We start from the raw sequence: 20,417 nt of genomic DNA, 5'->3' as shown, positions 1-20,417 counted from the left end.
ACATTATCCTGAGACCAGAAAAACTAGTTGCTGCCCGACCACAATCGATGTCTGTCCTGTCAGGGAGCACAACAGACAACTCCTGAGGGAGCAGGAGACCAATGGGATACAGACCCCAAATGCTGATGAAGAGTGAGCTAATTATATCAGGTGGACACTTGAGAATGTGCTGGCAGCTCTTGTCTGGAGGGGGGATGGGAGGATAGAGTGGGTTGGAAGCTGGCAAAATTGTCACGAAAGGAGAGACTGAAAGGGCTGACTCAATAGGGGAAGAGCAGGTGGGAGTACGGAGTAAGATATATGTAAACTTATATGTGACAGACTGATTGGATTGGTAAATGTTCACTTGAAGCTTAATAAAAGTTAATAAAAAAAAAATCAGGTAAAATGAGTCCTTTTTGTTCTTTTTCATAATCAGTTATCCTAGTCAATATCATTGCTGATGTCAGATGAATGCTGGCTGAAAGTGGAGAATATCAGAATGTTTACCTGTGTTTTATTGACTATGCAAAGGCGTTCAACTGTGTGGATCATAAGAAATTATGGATAACATTGCAAAGAATGGGAATTCCAGAACACTTAATTGTGCTCATGAGGAACCTGTACATAGACCAAGAGGCAGTTGTTTGGACAGAACAAGGGGCTACTGAGTGGTTTAAAGTCAGGAAAGGTGTGCCTCAGGGTTGTATCCTTTCACCATACCTATTCAATCTGTATGCTAAGCAAATAATCCGAGAAGCTGGACTATATGAGGAAGACAGACAGAATGCTCTTTAGAAGCAATGATGGTAAGACTGCCTCTTACATACTTCGGACATGTTGTCAGGAGGGATCAGTCCCTGGAGAAGGACATCATGCTTGGTAAAGTACAGGGTCAGCGGAAAAGAGGAAGACCCTCAACGAGATGGATTGACACTGCCTGCAACAACGCACTCAAGCATACCAACAATCGTAAGGATGGCACAGGACCAGTCAGCATTTCGTTGTGTGGTACACAGGGTCGCTATGAGTCAGAACAGACTTGATGGCAGCTAACAACAAAAACAACATTCAACCTGTATGCTGAGCAAATAATCCAAGAATGTGGACTGTACGGAAAAGAACAGGGCATCACAATTGGAGGAAGATACATTAACAACCTGCTTTATGCAGATGACACAACTTTGCTTGCTGAAAGTGAAGAGGGCTTAAAGCATTTACTGATGAAGATCAAAAACCACAGTCTTCAGCATGGATTACACCTCAACATAAAGAAAAATCCTCACAACTGGACCAATGAGCCACATCATGATAAACAGAGAAAAGATTGAGGTTGTCAAGGATTTCATTTTACTTAGATCCACAATCAGCATCCGTGGAAGCAGCAGTCAAGAAATCAAAAGATGCATTGCATTGGGCAAATCCACTGCAAAAGATGTCACCTTGAAAGGTAAGGTGCACCTGACCCCAGCCATGGTGTTTTCAGTCGCCTCATATGCATGTGAAAGCTGGACAATGAGTAAGGAAGACCGAAGAAGAGTCGATCCCTTTGAATTGTGGTGTTGGCGAAGAATATTGAATATACCATGGACTGCCAAAAGAATGAACAAATCTGTCTTGAAAGAAGTACAACCAGAATGTTCCTTAGAAGCAAGAATGGTGAGATTACGCCTCACATACTTCAGACATGTTAACAGGTAGAACCAGTCCCTAGAGAAGGACATCGTGCTTGGCAGAGGGTCGTCGGAAAAGAGGAAGACCCTCAGTGAGATGGACTGACACACTGGCTGCAACAGTGGGCTCAAGCATAACAACGATTGTGAGGATGGCGCAGGACCAGGCAGTGTGTCGTTCTGTTGTGCATGGGGTCGCTGTGAGTCGGAACTGACTCAAGGGCACCTAACAACAACAGTCTCTGCCTTTCTGTATAAATTTTATAATTCAGTTTGCTGATATATGCAAAATATTTTTCTGAGATTTTTTTTGAGATTATTCAAATCTACGTATAAGAAGAACAAATGCCTTTTTAATAAATAAATGAAAGAATAAATGTTTGTTGAATAAACAAATCTAGATTCTCCCCTTCAGAATATGGTAGAAGGTTCTCTGCTGTGCCCTTATCCCGTCCGTTCCTAATCCCTGGAGCCGTCCCAGTCCTTCTCTGCACTGTCAGCCACTCCATTTCCACTCGCAGGCCCTCTCTCCGCTTGGAGTTATGCACAACTCTTCGTAATCCTCAGACAGTCTCCACCTGACTGCCTTCCTTTGCCATCACCGTCCTTATTTGTGCCGTGTTTATAGCCAGACTTCTCAACAAGGAGTTTATATCCACTTTCCAATTTCTCTGGTCGCTTCTCTCCTTTGTTGTGATAATCTGAGGTTAGTCTCTCAAAGTTTCCTTCGTCTACCGTTTCCATAGTCACTTGCTGTTGTGTAACACTGAGTCGAGTCTGAGGCATAACAACCCTATAGGACAGAGTAGGACTGCCCCATAAAGTTTCCTAGACTGAGATCTTTATGGGAACAGATTGCCAGGTCTCCTCTCCCGCACAGCAGGTGGTGGGTTCAAGGCGCAGACCTTTCAGTTAACTGTTGTGCCGCCAGGACTCCTTCCATGTGAGATACTGCCCCCTGCCTTCTGTTTCTCCCTATCAGCTCGGGACTCTTCGTAGTTTGACCTTGGTTTTGGCCTTGGCCCTTCTTAACTCTAACACTGCCGTTCAAAACGCCTGTCGTTTTGGCTAACGCATTTGCTCTGTGTTCCACTTCCATGTTTTTTAGATAGGGAGCCTGATTGATTTAGCCTGTGATCTTGCATTTATTAGTTCAGGCGATAACACCCTTGGTCCGCTCAGCTGTGGCAGTGGCCACGGAGTGAGTTGGCAGAGGGGAAGGCTATATGGTATAATAGGGCACCTTGGGCTATGGGTAGGAGTGTTTGGGTAGAGAGGCTCCTATTATCATCTCTGTTGACTATACTCCAAGTTCTCTTACCTTTCCAGCAATTTCTTGTCACCTTTTTCTTTTTCTCAGACTCACAACATTTATTCATTCTGTGTCCGGCATAGAGAATGCACTTAATAACTATTAACTGTTACTGTTGTTGTTCTTTACCAGTTATTTGGCCTTTCTTGGAGATCTTATCTTTTCTGTGGTTTCAGTTATCACAATCATTATATCCCAAACCTTTATTTTTTTATTCAACAGTTATTACCTACCAATTGTGTGCACTGTTCTAGGCACTGAGAAAGCAACAGTGAACAAAAGAGACAAAAACTGTGTGTGCTCTGATGGAGCTTACCTTCTAGTGGAGGAGACAGAGCAGTAAGAAAATAAGTAAAATGTACAGTATTCTGGGATGACAGAGCTTTTCACCCAGGCTTTGAAGTCTGAACTCTTCCTTCATTGAACTTTTATGGGATTTACAGTATTTCATATAATTTAAAGCTTACTTGCTTTGCTAAGAGCTCTTAACTCTATCCTTTTTATTTTGTCTCTTTAATTGGATTATAAGATCCATAGTGGAGGGGGCAGTATTTTAGATGACTAGCTTTTCCCACAGCAGGTGCTACAGTTCTGGGCATATAGTTTGTGTTCATTATATAGTGAATAAGATGTAGAGTATTTATAACTACCATTTAGACACGTCTTTCTCTGTTAGGTAAGTGAAAAAATTACACCTTAATGCTCTAAGCTGAAAATACCCAGTGTGTGTAATGAATTAACCTGTCTGTAAAAAAAAAAAAAAAAATTTTTTTTTTTTTATCTGCAATAGAACTATAGTTATGTACTGTCTTTGGAGATAATTAGGAGAATTAAGAAAATAGTTACATTGTTTTCTGTGTCTTGTGGTTCAGATGAGGAATCCTGGTCGAGAAAGGCTGACTTAGATGTAGCCTTATAAACTTCATCACTAGTATTCGTTGTTGTTGTTGTTGTTGTTGTTAGGTGCTGTTGAGTCAGTTCCAACTCATAGCGACCCTGTGTACCACAGAACGAAAAACTGCCCTGTCCTGCACCATCCTTACAATCAGTCTTATACTTGAGCGAGTTGTTGCAGCCACTGTTTTAGTCCATCTCATTGAGGGTGTTCCTCTTTTCCGCTAACTCTGTACTTTACCAAGCATGATGTCTTTCTCCAGGGACTGATCCGTCCTGACAACACATCCAAAGTATGTAAGACACAGCCTTGCCATCCTTGTTTCTAAGGAGCATTCTGGTTGTACTTCTTCCAAGACAGATTTATTCGTTGTTTTGACAGCCCATGGTATATTCAGTATTCTTCGCCAACACAATTCAAAGGCGTCAATTCTTCTTTGGTCTTACTTATTCATTATCCATCTTTCACATGCATATGATGTGACTGAAAATACCATGGCTTGGGTCAGGCACACCTTAGTCTTCAAGGTGACATCTTTGCTTTTCAACACTTTAAAGAGGACCTTTGCAGCAGATTTGCCCAGTGCAACATGTGTTTTGATTTCCTGACTGCTGCTTCCATGGCTGTTAATTGTGGATACGAGTAAAATGAAATCCTCAACAACTTACAGTCTTTTCTCCGTTTATCATGATGTTGCTCATTGGTCCAGTTGTGAGGATTTTTGTTTTCTTTATGTTGAGGTGCAATCCATACTGAAGGCTGTGGTCTTTGATCTTCATCGGTAAGTGCTTCAAGTCCTCTCATTTTCAGCAAGCCAGGCTGTGTCATCTGCATAATGCAGGTTGTTAATGAGTCTTCCTCCAATCCCGATGCCCTGTTCTTCTTCCTATACTCCAGCTTCTTGGATTATTTGCTCAGCATGCAGATTCAATAGGTATGGCGAAAGAATACAACCCCAATGCACACCTTTCCTGCCTTTAAACAAAGCAGTATCCCCTTGTTGTGTCCAAACAACTGCCTCTTCATCTATGCACAGGTTCCTCATGGGCACCATTAAGTGTTCTGGAATTCCCATTCTTCTTAATGTTATCTATAATTTGTTATGATCCACACAGTCGAGTGCCTTTGCATAGTCAGCAAAACATAGATAAACATCCTTCTGGTATTCTCTGCTTTCAGCCAGGATCCATCTGACATCAGCAATGATATCCCTGGTTTCACGTCCTCTTCTGAATCCGGCCTGAATTTCTGGCAGTTCCCTGTCAATATACTGCTGCAGCTGTTTTTGAATGATCTGCAGCAAAATTTTGCTTGCATGTGATATTAATGATATTGTTCAATAATTTCCACATTCAGTTGGATCACCTTTCTCGGGAATAGGCATAACCGTGGATCTCTTGCAGTCAGTTTGACAGGTAGCTGTCTTCCAAATTTCCTGGCATAGGAGTGAGCACTTCCAGTGCTGCATCCATTTGTTGAAACATCTCAAATGATATTCGTCAATCCCTGGAGCCTTGTTTTGCGCCAATACCTTCAGTGCAGCTTGGACTTCTTCCTTCAGTACCATCAGTTCCTGATCATATGCCACCTCTTGAAATGGTCGAACCATGACTAATTCTTCTTGGTGTAGTGACCCTGTGTATTCCTTCCATCTTCTTTTGATGCTTCCTGCATCGTTAAATATTTTCCCCATGGAATCCTTCACTATTGCAACTCGAGGCATGAATTTTTTTTTTTCAGTTCTTCCAGCTTGAGAAACACCAAGCCTGTTCTTCTCTTTTGGTTTTCTATCTTCTGCTCTTTGCACATGTCATTATAATACTTCACTTTATCTTCTCGTGCTGCCCTTTGAAATCTTCTGTTCAGTTCTTTTATTTCATCATTTCTTCCTTTTGCTTTAGCTGCTCGATGTTTGAGAGCGAGTTTCAGAGTCTCCTCTGACATTCACCCTGGTCTTTTCTTTCTTTTCAGTGACCTCTTGCTTTCTTCATGTATGATGTCCTTGCTGTCATTCCACAGCTCGTCTGGTCTTCAGTCATTAGTGTTCAATGCATCAAATCTATTTTTGAGATGGCCTCTAAATTCAAGTGGGATATACTCAAGGTTGTACATTGGCTCTTATGGACTTGCCCTGATTTTCTTCAGTTTCAGCTTGAACTTGCATGTGAGCAGTTGATGGTCTCTTCCACAGTCAGTCCCTGGACTTGTTCTGACTGATGATATTGAGCTTTTCCATTGTCTCTTTCCACAGGTGTAGTTGGTTTGATTCCTTTGTGTTCCATCTGGCGAGGTCCACGTGCATAGTTGCCATTTATGTTGGTGAAAAAGGTATTTGCAATGAAGAAGTCATTGGTCTTACAAAATTCTATCATTCGATCTCTGGCATTGTTTCTATAACCAAGGCCATATTTTCCAACTACCGATCTTTCTTCTTTGTTTCCAACTTTCACATTCCAATCACCAGTAATTATCAGTGCACCCCGATTGCATGTTCGATCAATTTCATACTGCAGAAGCTGATAAAAATCTTCAATTTCTTCTTCTTTGGCCTTAGTGATTGGTGCATAAATTTGAATAAGAGTCGTATTAACTGCTCTTTCTAGTAAAAAAAAAAAAAACTAGTAGACATATGGATATTATCCTATCACTGACAGCATTGTACTTCAGAATAGATCTTGAAATGTTCTTTTTGACAATGAATGCAACACCATTCCTCTTTAAGATGTCCTTCCCGGCATAGTAGACTATGATTGCCCGATTCAAAAAGGGCAATACCAGTCCATTTCAGCTTACTAATGCCTAGGATATCGATGTTGATGTGTTCCGTTTCATTTTTGATAATTTCCAATTTTCCTAGATTCATACTTCCTACATTCCAGGTTCCAATTATTAATGGAGGTTTGCAGCTGTTTCTTCTCATTTTGAGTTGCGCCACATCAGCAAATGAAGGTCCTGAAAGCTTGACTCCATCCATGTAAATTAAGGTTGAATCTACTTTGAGGAGGCAGCTCTTCCCCAGTTGTCTCTTGAGTGCCTTCCAACCTGGGGGGCTCATCTTCTGGCATGTATCAGACAATATTCACTACTATATGTGGACATAACTGGCATGTTTTGCAATATATGGCCCTGTGCACAGTTCAAGTAAATCTACTTGGAATAAATAGTTCCCAAATGAAAGTAAATTTCTTAGGAATTTTTATTTTACTTTTACTGTTTATAATTTTAAATTTTATTTTATTTTAATTGAATAAGCTGGATTGTCTATGTACTGATCCTTATTTACTGACTTTAAAAAACTTTAAAAATGCTTATTTAGGGTGTCAAGAAGAATTGTAAAGAGATTGAATCTACTAAATTATTACCTGATACACCTACTCAGTTCATACCTCCAAATACTTTGAACCTGCGTAGCTTTACCAAGATAATGAAGAGACTGGCTGAACTACACCCAGAAGTCAGCAGGTAATGATTGAAATTATATTTTAACTGGTTTTAAACTTTCTACATAGAAATATAGTTCAGTAACCAAGCCATGTTCTGAATGTGTTACTTGGGAAAGGGCAACGCTCATTTTCATGGACTGGATTATGTACCCCCAAAAATATGTGTCAACTTGGTTAGGCCATGATCTCCAGTATTTTGTGATTTTCCTAAGTGTTATAAATACTAATGCCTGCCTGTGGGTAAAGAGGGTTAGGGTAGGATGTAACACCCTTGCTCAGGTCACATCCCTGATCCAGTGTAAAGGGAGCTTCCCTGGGGTGTGGCGTGCACCACGTTTTATCTTACAAGAAATAAAAGAACAAAGGAAGCAAGCAGAGAGTTGGGGACCTCATACCGCCAAGAAAGCAGCATCGGGAGCAGAGTATGTCCTTTGGACCCAGGGTCCCTGCACTTGAGAAACTCCTCGACCAGGGGAAGATTGAGGACAAGGACCTTCCTCCAGAGCTGAGAGAGAGAGAGCCTTCCCCTGGAGTCGACACCCTAAATTTGGACTTTTAGCGTACTTTACTGTGAGGAAATAAATTTCTCTTTGTTAAAGCCATCCGCTTGAGGTATTTCTGTTATGGCAGCACTAGGTGACTAAGACAGAATTTGTTACCAAGAGAGTGGGGTGCTGCTTTAACAGATACCTAAAATGTGGAAATGGCTTTGAAACAATGGTAGAAGACTCAGAGGAAAGTGAGGAGAGCTGTTAGCACCAGACAAGGTACAGATGGTAAGAAACAGCGGCTGAGGACCAGCGGCAGCAGCAAACTGGCAGCAGCAGAACCAGGAGACAAGTGCTAGACAGCGCTTGAGCAGACCCATGGAGCAAGAAAGCTGAGTGCCTGTGTGCAGGAGCCTTCCTGATGGAGTGGGGTGCCTCCAGCCATTTATCAGTGGAGCTACATAGCTTTGGAACACTTTCCTTAGCAGGGCAGATGCAGGCGTGAGGCCCGAGGGCTGAGAGGCCACAGGAAACAGAAGCTGAAGAGGCAAGGCACACGGGAAGCCAAGCTGCCTCAGTCTTAAAAGGTATGGCCAGGAACTCTAGGGTTTCTAAGGGTAGAGCCACAGCCTCTGGTGTTTCTAACGGTGGAGCCAGCACTCAGAGGGACTAGGAGAATGGTGCGCCTAAAGGCAAGGGAGCAGAGTTGCTGTCCCAGTGGGCCTGGAAGGTGGAGTTGAAGCCCAGGGCCGAGGAATCCAGAGAATTCTGCCAATACCTAGAGTCTGGAGGGCAGGGCCATTGTATAAATAGTCTCAGAGAACAGAGGATTATTTTCAAGCCTTGAGGGCTAATGTAATGTGTTCTGCTGACTTGCTTGGTGCCTGTTATTCCTTCTTTTCCTTCGGTTTCTTCCATTTGTAATGAAAATGTCTAGCTTGTGCCTGTTCTGCCATTGTACTTTGAAAGCAGATAACCTGTATTCTAGATTTTACAGACGAAGAGGAATTTTTGGATTTTGGACTTGGAGTTAAGACTTGCTATGATATGATGGGGTGAATATGTTTTGCATATGGCAAGGATGTGATTTGGGTGGGGACCAAGGGGTGGAATTCCAGAACACTTAATTGTGCTGATGAGGACCCTGTACATAGATCAAGAGGCAGTCATTTGAACAGAAAAAGGGGATACTGCATGGCTTAAAGTCAGGAGAGGTGTGCATCAGGGTTGTATCCTTTCACCATACCCAGTGAATCTCTATTCTGAGCAAATAATCCAAGAAGCTGGACTATATGAAGAATGGGGCATCAGGATTAGAGAAGGACGCATTAACAGCCTGCGTTATGCAGATGACACAACCTTTCTTTCTGAAAGTGAAAAGGACTTGAAGCACTTGCTGATGAAGATCAAAGATGAAAGCCTTTAGTAAGGAGTACACCTTAACATAAAGAAAACAAAAATCCTCACAACTGGTCCAATAAGCCATATCATGATAAACAGAGAAAAAGATTGAAGTTGTCAAGGATTTCATTTTACTTGGATCCACAATGGAAACCCTGGTGACGCAGTGGTTAAGAGCTACGGCTGCTAACCAAAAAGTCAGCAGTTCAGATCCACCAGGCGCTCCTTGGAAACTCTATGGGACAGTTCTACTCTGTCCAGTAGGATCTCTATGAGTCAGTAATTGACTCGGTGGCAGTGGGTTTTTTGGTTTTTTGGATCCAGAGCCAACACCCATGGAAGCAGCAGTCAAGAAATAAGATGCATTCCATTGGGCAAATCTGCCACAAAGGATCTCTTCAAAGTGTTGGAAAACAAAGATGTCGCCTGGAAGACTAAGGTGCGCCTGACCCAAGCCATGGTATTTTCAGTTGCATCATAAGCATGTGAAAGCTGGACAATGAACAAGGAAGATCGAAGAAGAATTGACACTTTTGAATTATGGTGTTGGAGAAGAATAGCAAATATACCATGGACTGCCAAAAGAACGAACAAATCTGTCTTAGAAGAAGTACAGCCAGAATGCTCTTTAGAAGCAAGGATGGCGAGACTGTGTCTTACATAATTTGGACATGTTGTCAGGAGGGATCAGTCCCTGGAGAAGGACATCACGCTTGGTACAGAGTCAGCGGAAAAGAAGAAGACCCTTCATGAAATGGATTGACACAGTGCCTACAACAGTGGGCTCAAGCGTAAGAATGATTGTGAGCATGGCACAGGCGGGCACCATTTCGTTCTGTGGTACATAGGGCTGCCATGAGTCGGAACCAACTTGACAGCACCTAACAACAAGAAGGGGTGGAATGTCATGGATTGAATTGTGTTACCCAAAAAATATGTGTGAACTTGGTTAGGCCATGATTTCCAGTATTGTGTGGTTTTCCTCCATTTTGTGGTTTTCCTATGTGTTATAAATCATAATCTCTGCCTGTGGTTAAATAAGATTGTGGTAGGATGTAACACTGTCACATAGGTTACATCCCTGATCCAATGTAAAGGGTGTTTCCCTGGTGTGTGGCCTGTACCATCTTTTATCTCACAAGAGATAAAAGGAAAGGGAAGCAAGCAGAGAGTAGGGGACCTCATACCACTAGGAAAGCTGCACTGGGAGTCGAGCACGTCCTTTGAACCTGGGATCCCTGCACCTGAGAAGCTCCTCTACCAGGGTAAGGTTGAGGACAAGGACCTTCCTCCAGAGCCAACAGAGAGAGAAAGCCTTCCCTTGGAGCCCATGCCCTGAATTTAGACTTTCAGCCTATTTTACTGTGAGGAAATAAATTTCTCTTTGTTAAAGCCACCCACTGATGGTATTTCTGTTATAGCAGCACTAGATGACTGAGACACTCATGTATGTTTTCCTTTTGCATAGAGACCGTATTGTCAGTGCCCTTCAGGAAGTCAGACTGAGTCATAAGGGTTTTCTGAATGGCTTATCTATTAACACTATTGTGGAAATGACTTCATCTGTTTTGAAAAACTCTGCTTCCATTTAGGAATAAAAGAAGCAATAAAGAGGTATGCTGATGATATTCTTTTATATTTAAATAATACTTAAAAAGCTATTGATTTTATTTTCACATAAAAATAATTATTTTTTTAATACCACTGTATTATTTAAGTATTAGTGTTAAACAAATTACCCCAAACTGAATGGTTTAAATAACAAACATGTATTATCTAACAGTTTCTGTGGGTCAGGATTCAGGAGAGCCTTAGCTGAGGAATTTTAGCTCAGGGTCTCTCACGATGTTGGCCTGGGCTGTAGTCATCCAAAGGCTAGACTGAGGGTCTCCTTCTGAGATGCCTCACTTATGTGGCTCTGGGCAGGACACTTCGTAGTGTTGCTTCAGTGTATTTGGATTGTGGCAGCTGGCTTCCCCCAGAGCAAGAGACACCAGAGAGAGAAAGCAAGATGGAAGCTTCTAAGCCTTTTGTGATGGGCCCTCAAGAGTCACACCTCTTCATTTCTGCCACATTCTATTCATTAGATGTGAGTCATTATATGCAGAGGGGGATATCAAAGAATTTGTGCATATATTTTAAAATTACCATGTACAAACATAAAATCCATTTTTTTTTTTTTTTTTACAAACTGGTGAGTGGACCATCTGTCTCCAGGTCTAGCTGTCTAGGTGATTCAGACTTTCCATGGGGAACAACTAGAAAAGCTAAATAAAATATAAAAGACATCTCCTTGAAGGCATTGGAGAGCTGACAAGATAAGCAATAAGTTACTAGGCCAGGGTTCAGAGAAGATGAGTCGTAGGGAATTACACCCAGCTGGGGTCACTTTTTCTCTGGTATTATTTGTAGAGGGTCTGGGAGGAGTTTGAGGGACCTTTCTGATAGCTTCCCAGCCAGGGGCATGGGAATAGAAAGCCCTGGCTTCCCGAGAGGGCATAGGACCTTGGTGAACTCCCACCACTGGGGCTGGGGCTACAAAGGCCTATGCTGTAGGAGTAACCTTGAACCAAAAGTAGATAGTTTCTCAGAGACATTGTAACTCAGCTTCACATTTTATTCCCTCAATTGGATTGAGACTGTTACTAGTCCTGCCAGATACCTGGAAGAAATGAAGGTAAGAATTCTCTAGAAGTAATAGTATTTTAGGTCTCAGATTATTTCTATCAGTAATTCTGCAAAAACAAGTTTATAAATAAGAATATACAATCAAAAGTAACTAATAGTAAAGGAAATAAGACCACATAGGTGAAACCAGCCCTAGATAATAGAAACTGATTCACGGGGACTCCAAATCTGTAAGTTATCAGACGTACTCAAAAAAAAAAAAAAAAATGCATGCTTGTATGTGATAAAGTATTTGCAAAAGTAGCCGTAATTATTCCCCTTCTTTATCCGTACTCCTTTGCATTGTGACTTTACAGTTCTTTTCGTGAAGAAGTGGAGTCTGTTGTCCTACTTCTTTGAATCCGGGGTGGCCTCTTGACTTGCTTTAACAATTTATGCCACTTCCAAGCCTAATCCTCAAGAGGCCTTGCTCACTCTGCTCTCCCTTGGACTTTGCCATCACTGCGTGAAGAAGCCCGGACAGCTTGCTAGAAGACAGGAGGCTGTGTGAAGAATAGCCAAGGATTCCAGCCAACTGATCCCAAACCCAGCCTGGATCAGCAGGTCCATCTATCCCACCTGGCAGTGAACCACAGATACATGAGTGAGTCAGCCATGATGAAGAGAATTGCCCAGATCAGACCAGCCCAGAGGGCTAACTGGCAGGATTATAGACTAAATAAACGGTGGTTGTTTTAAGCTACTAAGTTTTGAAGGTAGCTTGTTACACAGCAAAAGCTATGTGATTCAAATATATTATGTTCAAGGAGACAAAGGATTGAGAGTTTTAGTAGGGAACTGAAAATGTTTTTTAAAATGGAAATAACCTTAATGAGGAATAAAATAACTAAATTTCAGAACTCAGTTAAGAAATACCTCACAACATGCATGAATCTGGAGGGCATTACAGTGAGTGAAGTAAAAGGACAAATATTATATGAGACCAGTATTACGAGAACTCAAGAAAAGACTTATACACAGAAAAGAACATTCTTTGATGGCTGTGAGGGTGCAGAGGAAGGGGAAGGGGAAATCGCTAACTAGATAATAGACAAGCGTCAACTTTGGTGAAGGGAAAGACCGCACACAATAGGCAGCACAACTGGACCAAAGCAAAAGCATAGAAGTTTCCTAGACACATCCAGACACCTTGAGGAGCAGAGCTGCTGGGGACCATGGTCTCAGGACATCTAGATTAATTGGCGTAACATAGTTCATAAAGAAAACATTCTACATTCCATTTTGGTTAGTGTTATCTGGGGTCCTAAAAGCTTGCAAATGGCCATATAAGATAAATCTATTGGTCCCATCCAGTCCAGAGCAAAGGACAATGAAGAAAACCAAAGACACAAGGAAAATACTAGACCAGACGATGAAAGGACCACATGAACCAGAGACTCCATCAGCCTGAGCCCAGAAGAACTAGATGGTGCCCAGCTACCACCACTGACCGCTCTGACAGGGACCACAACAGCAGGTCCCAGACAGAGTGGGAGAAAAATGTAGAACAGAATTCAAATTCATGAAAAAAGACCAGACTTACTGGTCTGACAGCCTGGAGGGACCCCCAAGACCATGGCCCTTGGGTGCTCTGCTAACTCAGAACTGAAACCACTCCCAAAGCCAACTTTTCAAACGAAAATTAGACAGGCCTATAAAACAAACAATAAGACGTGAGGAACGTGCTTCTTAATTCAATCACATATGCAAGACCATTGGCAACTCCTACTCAGAAATAAGACAAGAAGGCATGAAGGGACAGGAAGTGGACAAATGGACATGGAGAACCCAGGTGGAAAGGGGACAGTGTGCTGTCGCATTGTGAGGATTACAGCCAATGTCACAAAATAAAATGTATGTAAATTTTTGAATGAGAAATTAACGTTAGCTGTAAACTTGCACCTAAATCATAACTTAAAAAAAAGGAACTATACACCTGGACCTCAACAGATGGAATACACAGGAATCAAATCAACTGCATCTGTGGAAAGAGATGATGGAAAACCTCAACATCATCAGTCAGAACAAGGCAAGGGACTGACTGTGGAACAGACCATCAATTGTTCATGTGCAAGTTCAAGTTGAAACTGAAAAAAATTAGAACAAGTTCACAAGAGCCAAAGTACAACCTTGAGCATATTCCACCTGAATTTAGAGACTATCTCAAGAATAGATTCGACTTATTGAACACTAATGATCGAAGACCAGATGAGCTGTGAAAGGACATCATACATGAAAAAGGCAAGAGGTCATTAAAAAGACAGGAAAGAAAGAAAAGACCTAAGTGGATGTCAGGCAGTCTGAAGCTTACTCTTGAATGTCAAGTAGCTAAGGAAGGAATGAAGTAAAACAGCTGAACAGAAGATTTCAAAGGGTGGTTCAAGAGGACAAAATATTATAATGACATGTGCAAAGACCTGGAGATAGAAAACCAAAAGGGAAGAACATACTCAGCATTTCTCAAGCTGAAAGAACTGAAGAAAAAATTTCAGACCTTTAGTTGCAATATTGAAGGATTCTAAGGGCAAAATATTAAACAACACAGGAAGCATCAGAAAAAGGGATGCACAGAGTCATTATGCCAAAAAGGATTGGTTGACGTTCAGCCATTTCGGGAGGTAACACATGATCAGGAACCGATGGTACTGAAGGAAGAAGTCCAGGCTACACTGAACGCATTGGCAAAAAAACAAGGCTCCAGGAATTGACAGAGTACCAATTTTGATGTTTCAACAAATGGATGCAGCACTGGAAGTGCTCACTCGTCTATGCCAAGAAATTTGGAAGACAGCTAACTGACCAACTGACTGGAAGAGATCCATATTTATGCCTATAACCAAGAAAGGTAATCGCACCGAATGCAGAAATTATCAAGCAATATCATTAATATCACATGCAAGTAAAATTTTGCTGAAGATCATTCAAAAGTGGCTGCAGCAGTATATCGACAAGAACTGCCAGAAATTCAGGCCAGATTCAGAAGAGGACGTGGAACCAGGGATATCATTGCTGATGTCAGCTGGATCCTGGCTGAAAGCAGAGACTACCAGGAAGATGTTTACCTGTGTTTTATTGACTATGCAAAGGCATTCAACTGTGTGGATCATAACAAATTATGGGTAACATTACGAAGAATGAGAATTCCAGAACACTTAATTGTGCTCATGAGGAACCTGGACTCTGAAGAACGGGGCATCAGGATTGGAGGAAGATTCATTAACAGCCTGTGTTATGCAGATGACACAATCTTGTTTGCTGAAAGCGAAGAGAACTTGAAGAACTTACTGGTGAAAATCAAAGACTACAGCCTTCAGTATGGATTACACCTTAACATAAAAATCCTCATAACTGGACCAATAAGCAACATCATGATGAATGGAGAAAATATTCAAGTTATTAAGAATTTCATTTTACTTGGATCCACCATCAATGCCCACGGAAGCAGGAGTCAAGAAAGCAAATGATGCATTGCATTGGGCAGATCTGCCGCAAACGACCTCTTTAAAGTGTTAAAAAGCAAAGATGTCACTTTGAGGACTAAGGTGCACCCAGCCCAAGCTGTGATATTTTCAATCACCTCATTTACATGTGAAAGCTGGACAGTGAATAAGGAAGAACGGAAAAGAATTGACGCCTTTGAATATATGGTGTTTGAGAAGAATGTTGAATATACTAGGGACTGCCAGAAGAATGAACAAATCTGTCTTGGAAGAAGTACAGCCAGAATGCTCCTTAGAAGCAAGGATGGCGAGACTTCATCTCACGTACTTTGGACGTGTTGTCACGAGTAAACAGTCTCTGATGAAGGACATCGTGGCTGATAAAATAGAGGGTCAGCAAAAGAGGGGAAGACCCTCCGTGAAATGGATTCACACAGTGGCTGCAACAATGAGCTCAAACAGCAGTCTTTGTGAGGATGGTGCAGAACCAGGCAGTGTTTCGTACTATTACATAGTGTTGCTATGAGTCGGAGACAACGGCACCTAATAACTACGTACGCATGTACATTCACACACAGTCACCAAACTTTAACAACAGTGGAGTGTAAGTTGAGGAAGGATTAAGTACAGTTGCTGGTCTAAGTACCTTGCAGTTTAGGGAAGGAGTAAAAAGGACTATATTGAGAACCCCAGGACCATCTCCAGGTTCGACGAATCACTAGGAGTGCACACAAGACTCGGCAGGTAGCTGTGCACGTGGCTGATTTAGTATAGCCAGCAGGGATGTAGTAACATCAGCAAAGGGAGAGGCACGTGGGGTGAGGTCCAGGAGAAACTGGGCACAGACTTCAAAGAGTCCTTTTCCAGGGGAGTCAGGTGTGCTAATTCCTCCAGGTGTGACATCCTGTGTGAGATGTAGCCTGCCAGGGAAGCTCCTTAGAGACCCAATGCCCAAAGCATTACTGGGGACGGTCCTGTGGGCACCCTCTGGCTAGCACATACCACAACTTCAGAGAGCTGGTGTTCAGCCTGCTGCGTTAACCAGTGAATACCAGAGTTTGGTGAGCAGAAGGGGCATGTTGTGATATCTGGGGTGAACACGAAAAGAACAATTAAAAACCTGTAACTCCCATGGTAATGTAGTGGCTGGGGGAGAATGGGGTTGTAAAAAATACTGCAAAAGTAGATAATAAAGAAGAATAAATCGATATAGGCAAGACAAATTATGGAAACTGAGTTACATCAGTCATTAAATATAGACACAAATGAGCTAAATTTCCTATTAAGGGCTGACATTGTCGGATTGGCTTTTTAAAACCATTTATAAAGTTTCTATAGACACAGCTAAAACATTAGGATATCAAAAGATAAAAAGGATCGGAAAAGAGATAACCATACTACATTAATGTCAGACCAAGGAGATGCCAAAATAAAATTACTAACCGAAGAAGAAATACAAAATTCCCAGAAATACATAACAGTGCCCGATTCACATACATGTAATAACACCCCTTGAAAACACGCAAAGCAAATGCCTCGGAAGTGCCAGGAGAACTGGACAAGCCTGCGGCATAACGAGGGATTTTTTCTAGGTGATGGAGGAAGCAGATGAAAAAATGAGTAATGCTGTAGATCTGAAGAACCCAAATAAACCTTGACTTACTGGACATGAAACAGTGCATACAACAGCTACAAAATAAAGTCTCTTCACATGACCGGAAATATGTACAAAATCTGGCCATATGCTGGATTATAAAGCAAGCCTCAAATACCAAAGGATTGAAAAAAGACTGTTGAAATAATGAATAATGAGAAGATAAATAGAAAATCTCCACACTTGGAAATAAATGTCTAAATAACCAATGAGTCAAAGAACTCGTCATGAAAAGTACACTGTGCGGTAGTGGGTGATGATGGAAGTTCTCCACACCAAGGTTTATGTGCTGCAGCGCCGTGCGTTCAGTGCTGAGTGAGAAGGAGAACTTAAAATGTGCATACGGTGAAGACCAGTGAGCGAAGCGTATCACTCAAGACATTGGCGGGTTCTTACCACCATGACAGTCAGGTTTTTTTCCTTTTAGAACAGCCCAGGTAGCTCTCTGTGTGTATGCTACCTGATGGTCTGTTTCTGTCGCTGACCCGGTGATAGAGTTTGATGAAAAGCTGGTGAAATGGCTACGAGAGGAGGGGCGTAGGGGTGGAGGCAAAACCCCTAGGAATGAAACTTAGTTTTGGCTTTGGAAGCTAAACTCTATGCATGTGCAAATATAAAATTAAACCAAAAAAGAAAAAAAGCAGCCCTAAAAATGGAAAAACTAAAATGAATGAAACAAACTACATTAATTTGGTGACATAACCACGTAAGATTATGAAGGAGTCGTGATTGAGGATTAGAGTTGAATGCTGTGACGCTCGTATCGATGATAAATGAGTTAATGATTAGTGGTATGGTGTAGTCATAAATGAATATATGCTATTCTGAAGTATTGGGTTTAGCATAATCGACACACATTTTATTGTTGATTTCTCTTCTCTTTTTGACCCCATAGACTTTCCTCGGAAAACGTGAATGCCCTCCTCCAGAGAATGTCCTACAGCATTAGGAAAACGTTGTGATAATAGTGAGATGATGTAACTAACAGCTTCTATAAAAGGACTTAACTGTTTATATAATGATCTGGTTTTTAGCCCTCCCTTAAAATCTAGCGACTGCTGTTTCTACACTCTAAAGACCTCTGTGTAAAATTAAAAAAGAACTTGAGTAAGTTTATAAACCTCGATTTCAGACTTGTTACTTAGAGACTTTAAGATGCATATTTTTGGGTAAGAAAAAAAAAGGAATGGTATCCATTAAAAAAAAAACTTGTTAAATCAACATATTAAAATATTGCCTAAGAGAAGATTGTTACTGTTTCAGAGTTTGTTAAATGACTTACAAAGATGAAAAATGTACTGTCCGTGAAGTTTGTGCCTTCGTTGTAGTTTCAGTTGTCTAAAAGACTCCTATGTTGGACCACAGGATAATAGATAAATAAACCGAATCTCTAGATGGAAGACATTTTAGAACTTGTGTACCCTTGATCTTCCAAGAACAGTAAATTGCCACTGTGACACATTTAACGTGTTAATGACCTTAGCAGTAAAACACTCAGTTGTATCTCCCCGGTTTTCTCTGGGCAGAGTGAACCCAGGCACACTTTGGTAAAGTACTTAAATGTTCAGCATATTGCTTGTATTATGTTAGGGTGTAAATTGGAACAGTTTTTAAAGCCTAACGTTTTTGCCTTACCTGACAACAATATGGAATAAAGAGTCCTTTACTTGCTTACCTTCTTAAAGTAACATACTGTTCAAAGTTGCATTTTACTAATAGTAAGGTTAACATGTCAGTATGCTTTCCTCCTTCAAATATTAAAATGCTTAGAGCATTCAATATTCAGTTGGTGTCACTTAACTGAAAATTACCCATTTAAACCTTTATATTTGATGTATTTGCATTTAATAAAGGCAGCTAACTCTGGTACCACGGTGCATTTAATAACTTTATGCAGATGTGGTAGTATTTTACAAGTGTGAATTAAAACTTACCAATACCTACGGGAAATACACACGGGAGGTAGGGCTAGAAACCCAGCTACTGGTTTTCCAGATTTTTCTTTTATGAAATTTCTGAAAATAAAGTTATATTTCATATATTAATTTGTCTCAGTTATTACCATATCTACCCTGAGTATCTACCAGGAATTGGGTTACAGAAAGTAAAATATAATTTAAAGGACCCCTATTAAATAAATGACAGTCATTCGTTTTGGCCATATATCAAATTCGTAGAAACCCAGAGTTATGAATATTTTCATTGTGTGTTACATTATGTGGTTGTTTATATGAGAAGGCCACATTCAGAGTTCATGTCAACTGAAGCTACAACGTGGAATAGATGTTATCCTCAACGTGCTAGCTGCAGGTAGGAACGTGTGTCCAGTCATTTGTTTCTGAAAGGATTTGATGAAGTACAACTCCGTCTTAGAAAAAAACATTGAGACCACACTGCTGCATTTGATATAGAAATTTTATTTGAAATAACTTTCAGGTACTGGGAAATAAAGAAGTTCTTGTCCAAAGGTTTAAACACAGAAGAAAACATTCTCTGATGGTTACAAGGGTGGGAAGGGAGGGGAAAGAGAATCCACGAATTAGATAGCAGACAAGAATCAGCTGAAGGGAAGGACAACACAATACAGGGGCAGTCAGCACAAGTGGACCAAAGCAAAAGCATGGGAGTGTCCTGAGCACAACCAAATACTTTCAGGGACAGAGTAGCCAGGCTGGGGCCTGGGGACCGTAGTTTCAGGGGACTCCAAGGTCAGTTGGCATAACGAAGTTTATTAAGAAAATGTCATGCATCTGACTTTGGTGCACGGTGCTTGCAAGCGACCATCTAAGATGCACCAATTGGTCCCAACCCACTTCAAGCAAAGGACAATGAAGAACACTGAAGACTCAAGGAAAATATTAGCCTAAGAGATAAAAGGTCCACATAAACCTGGGACTCCATCAGCCTGAGACCAGAAGAACTAAATGGTGCCTGGCTATCACCAGTGACCATCCTCACAGGGAACACAGCAGAGGGTCCCAGACAGAGTGGGAGAAAAGTGCAGAGCAGAACTCAAATTTTCATAAAAAGACCGGACATAATGGTCCGAACCTATGGCCCCAGACTCTGTTAACCCAGAACTAAAACCTTTCCTGAAGCCCACTCTTCAGGCAAGGATTAGACCAGACTATAGAAGATAAAATAATACTTGTGAAGAGTGTGCTTCTTAGTTGAATCAGATACACGAGACCCAGAGGCAGGATGAGAAGGCAGAAAGGGACAGGAACTGGTTGAATGGACACAAGAAAACGGGAGTGTGCTGTCACATTGTAGGGATTGCCGTTAATGTCACGTGACAATATGCGTATAAATTTTTGTACAAGAAATTAACTTGAGCTGTAAACTCTCAGCTAAAGCACAATAGAATGTATATATGTAAAGAAGTTCTTGTCTCCCCAAACTAAAGGTACCGGCATCTTTTGGAGATCAAAGGGCTGAAAGGGCTTTTCCTCCTACAACCAGTGA

The 20,417-nt window shown here is 41.3% G+C and overlaps 1 protein-coding gene across 1 annotated transcript in view; it reads left to right on the top strand.

Moving 5' to 3' along the window:
• The window catches only part of RBM44 (RNA binding motif protein 44), a 37,976-nt gene extending 27,193 nt beyond the window's left edge, over positions 1 to 10,783 (top strand). Inside the window, exons 13-14 of the mRNA XM_003417932.2 lie at positions 7,176 to 7,321; positions 10,660 to 10,783. Of these exons, the coding sequence (XP_003417980.1) occupies positions 7,176 to 7,321; positions 10,660 to 10,783 (270 nt within the window). The remainder of the gene's footprint in view (positions 1 to 7,175; positions 7,322 to 10,659) is intronic.
• Positions 10,784 to 20,417: the final 9,634 nt, after the last annotated feature.

Source organism: Loxodonta africana, chromosome 6 (assembly GCF_030014295.1).
Source record: "Loxodonta africana isolate mLoxAfr1 chromosome 6, mLoxAfr1.hap2, whole genome shotgun sequence".
NCBI classification, from domain to species: domain Eukaryota; kingdom Metazoa; phylum Chordata; class Mammalia; order Proboscidea; family Elephantidae; genus Loxodonta; species Loxodonta africana.
This window is presented reverse-complemented; position numbering and strand designations above follow the sequence as displayed.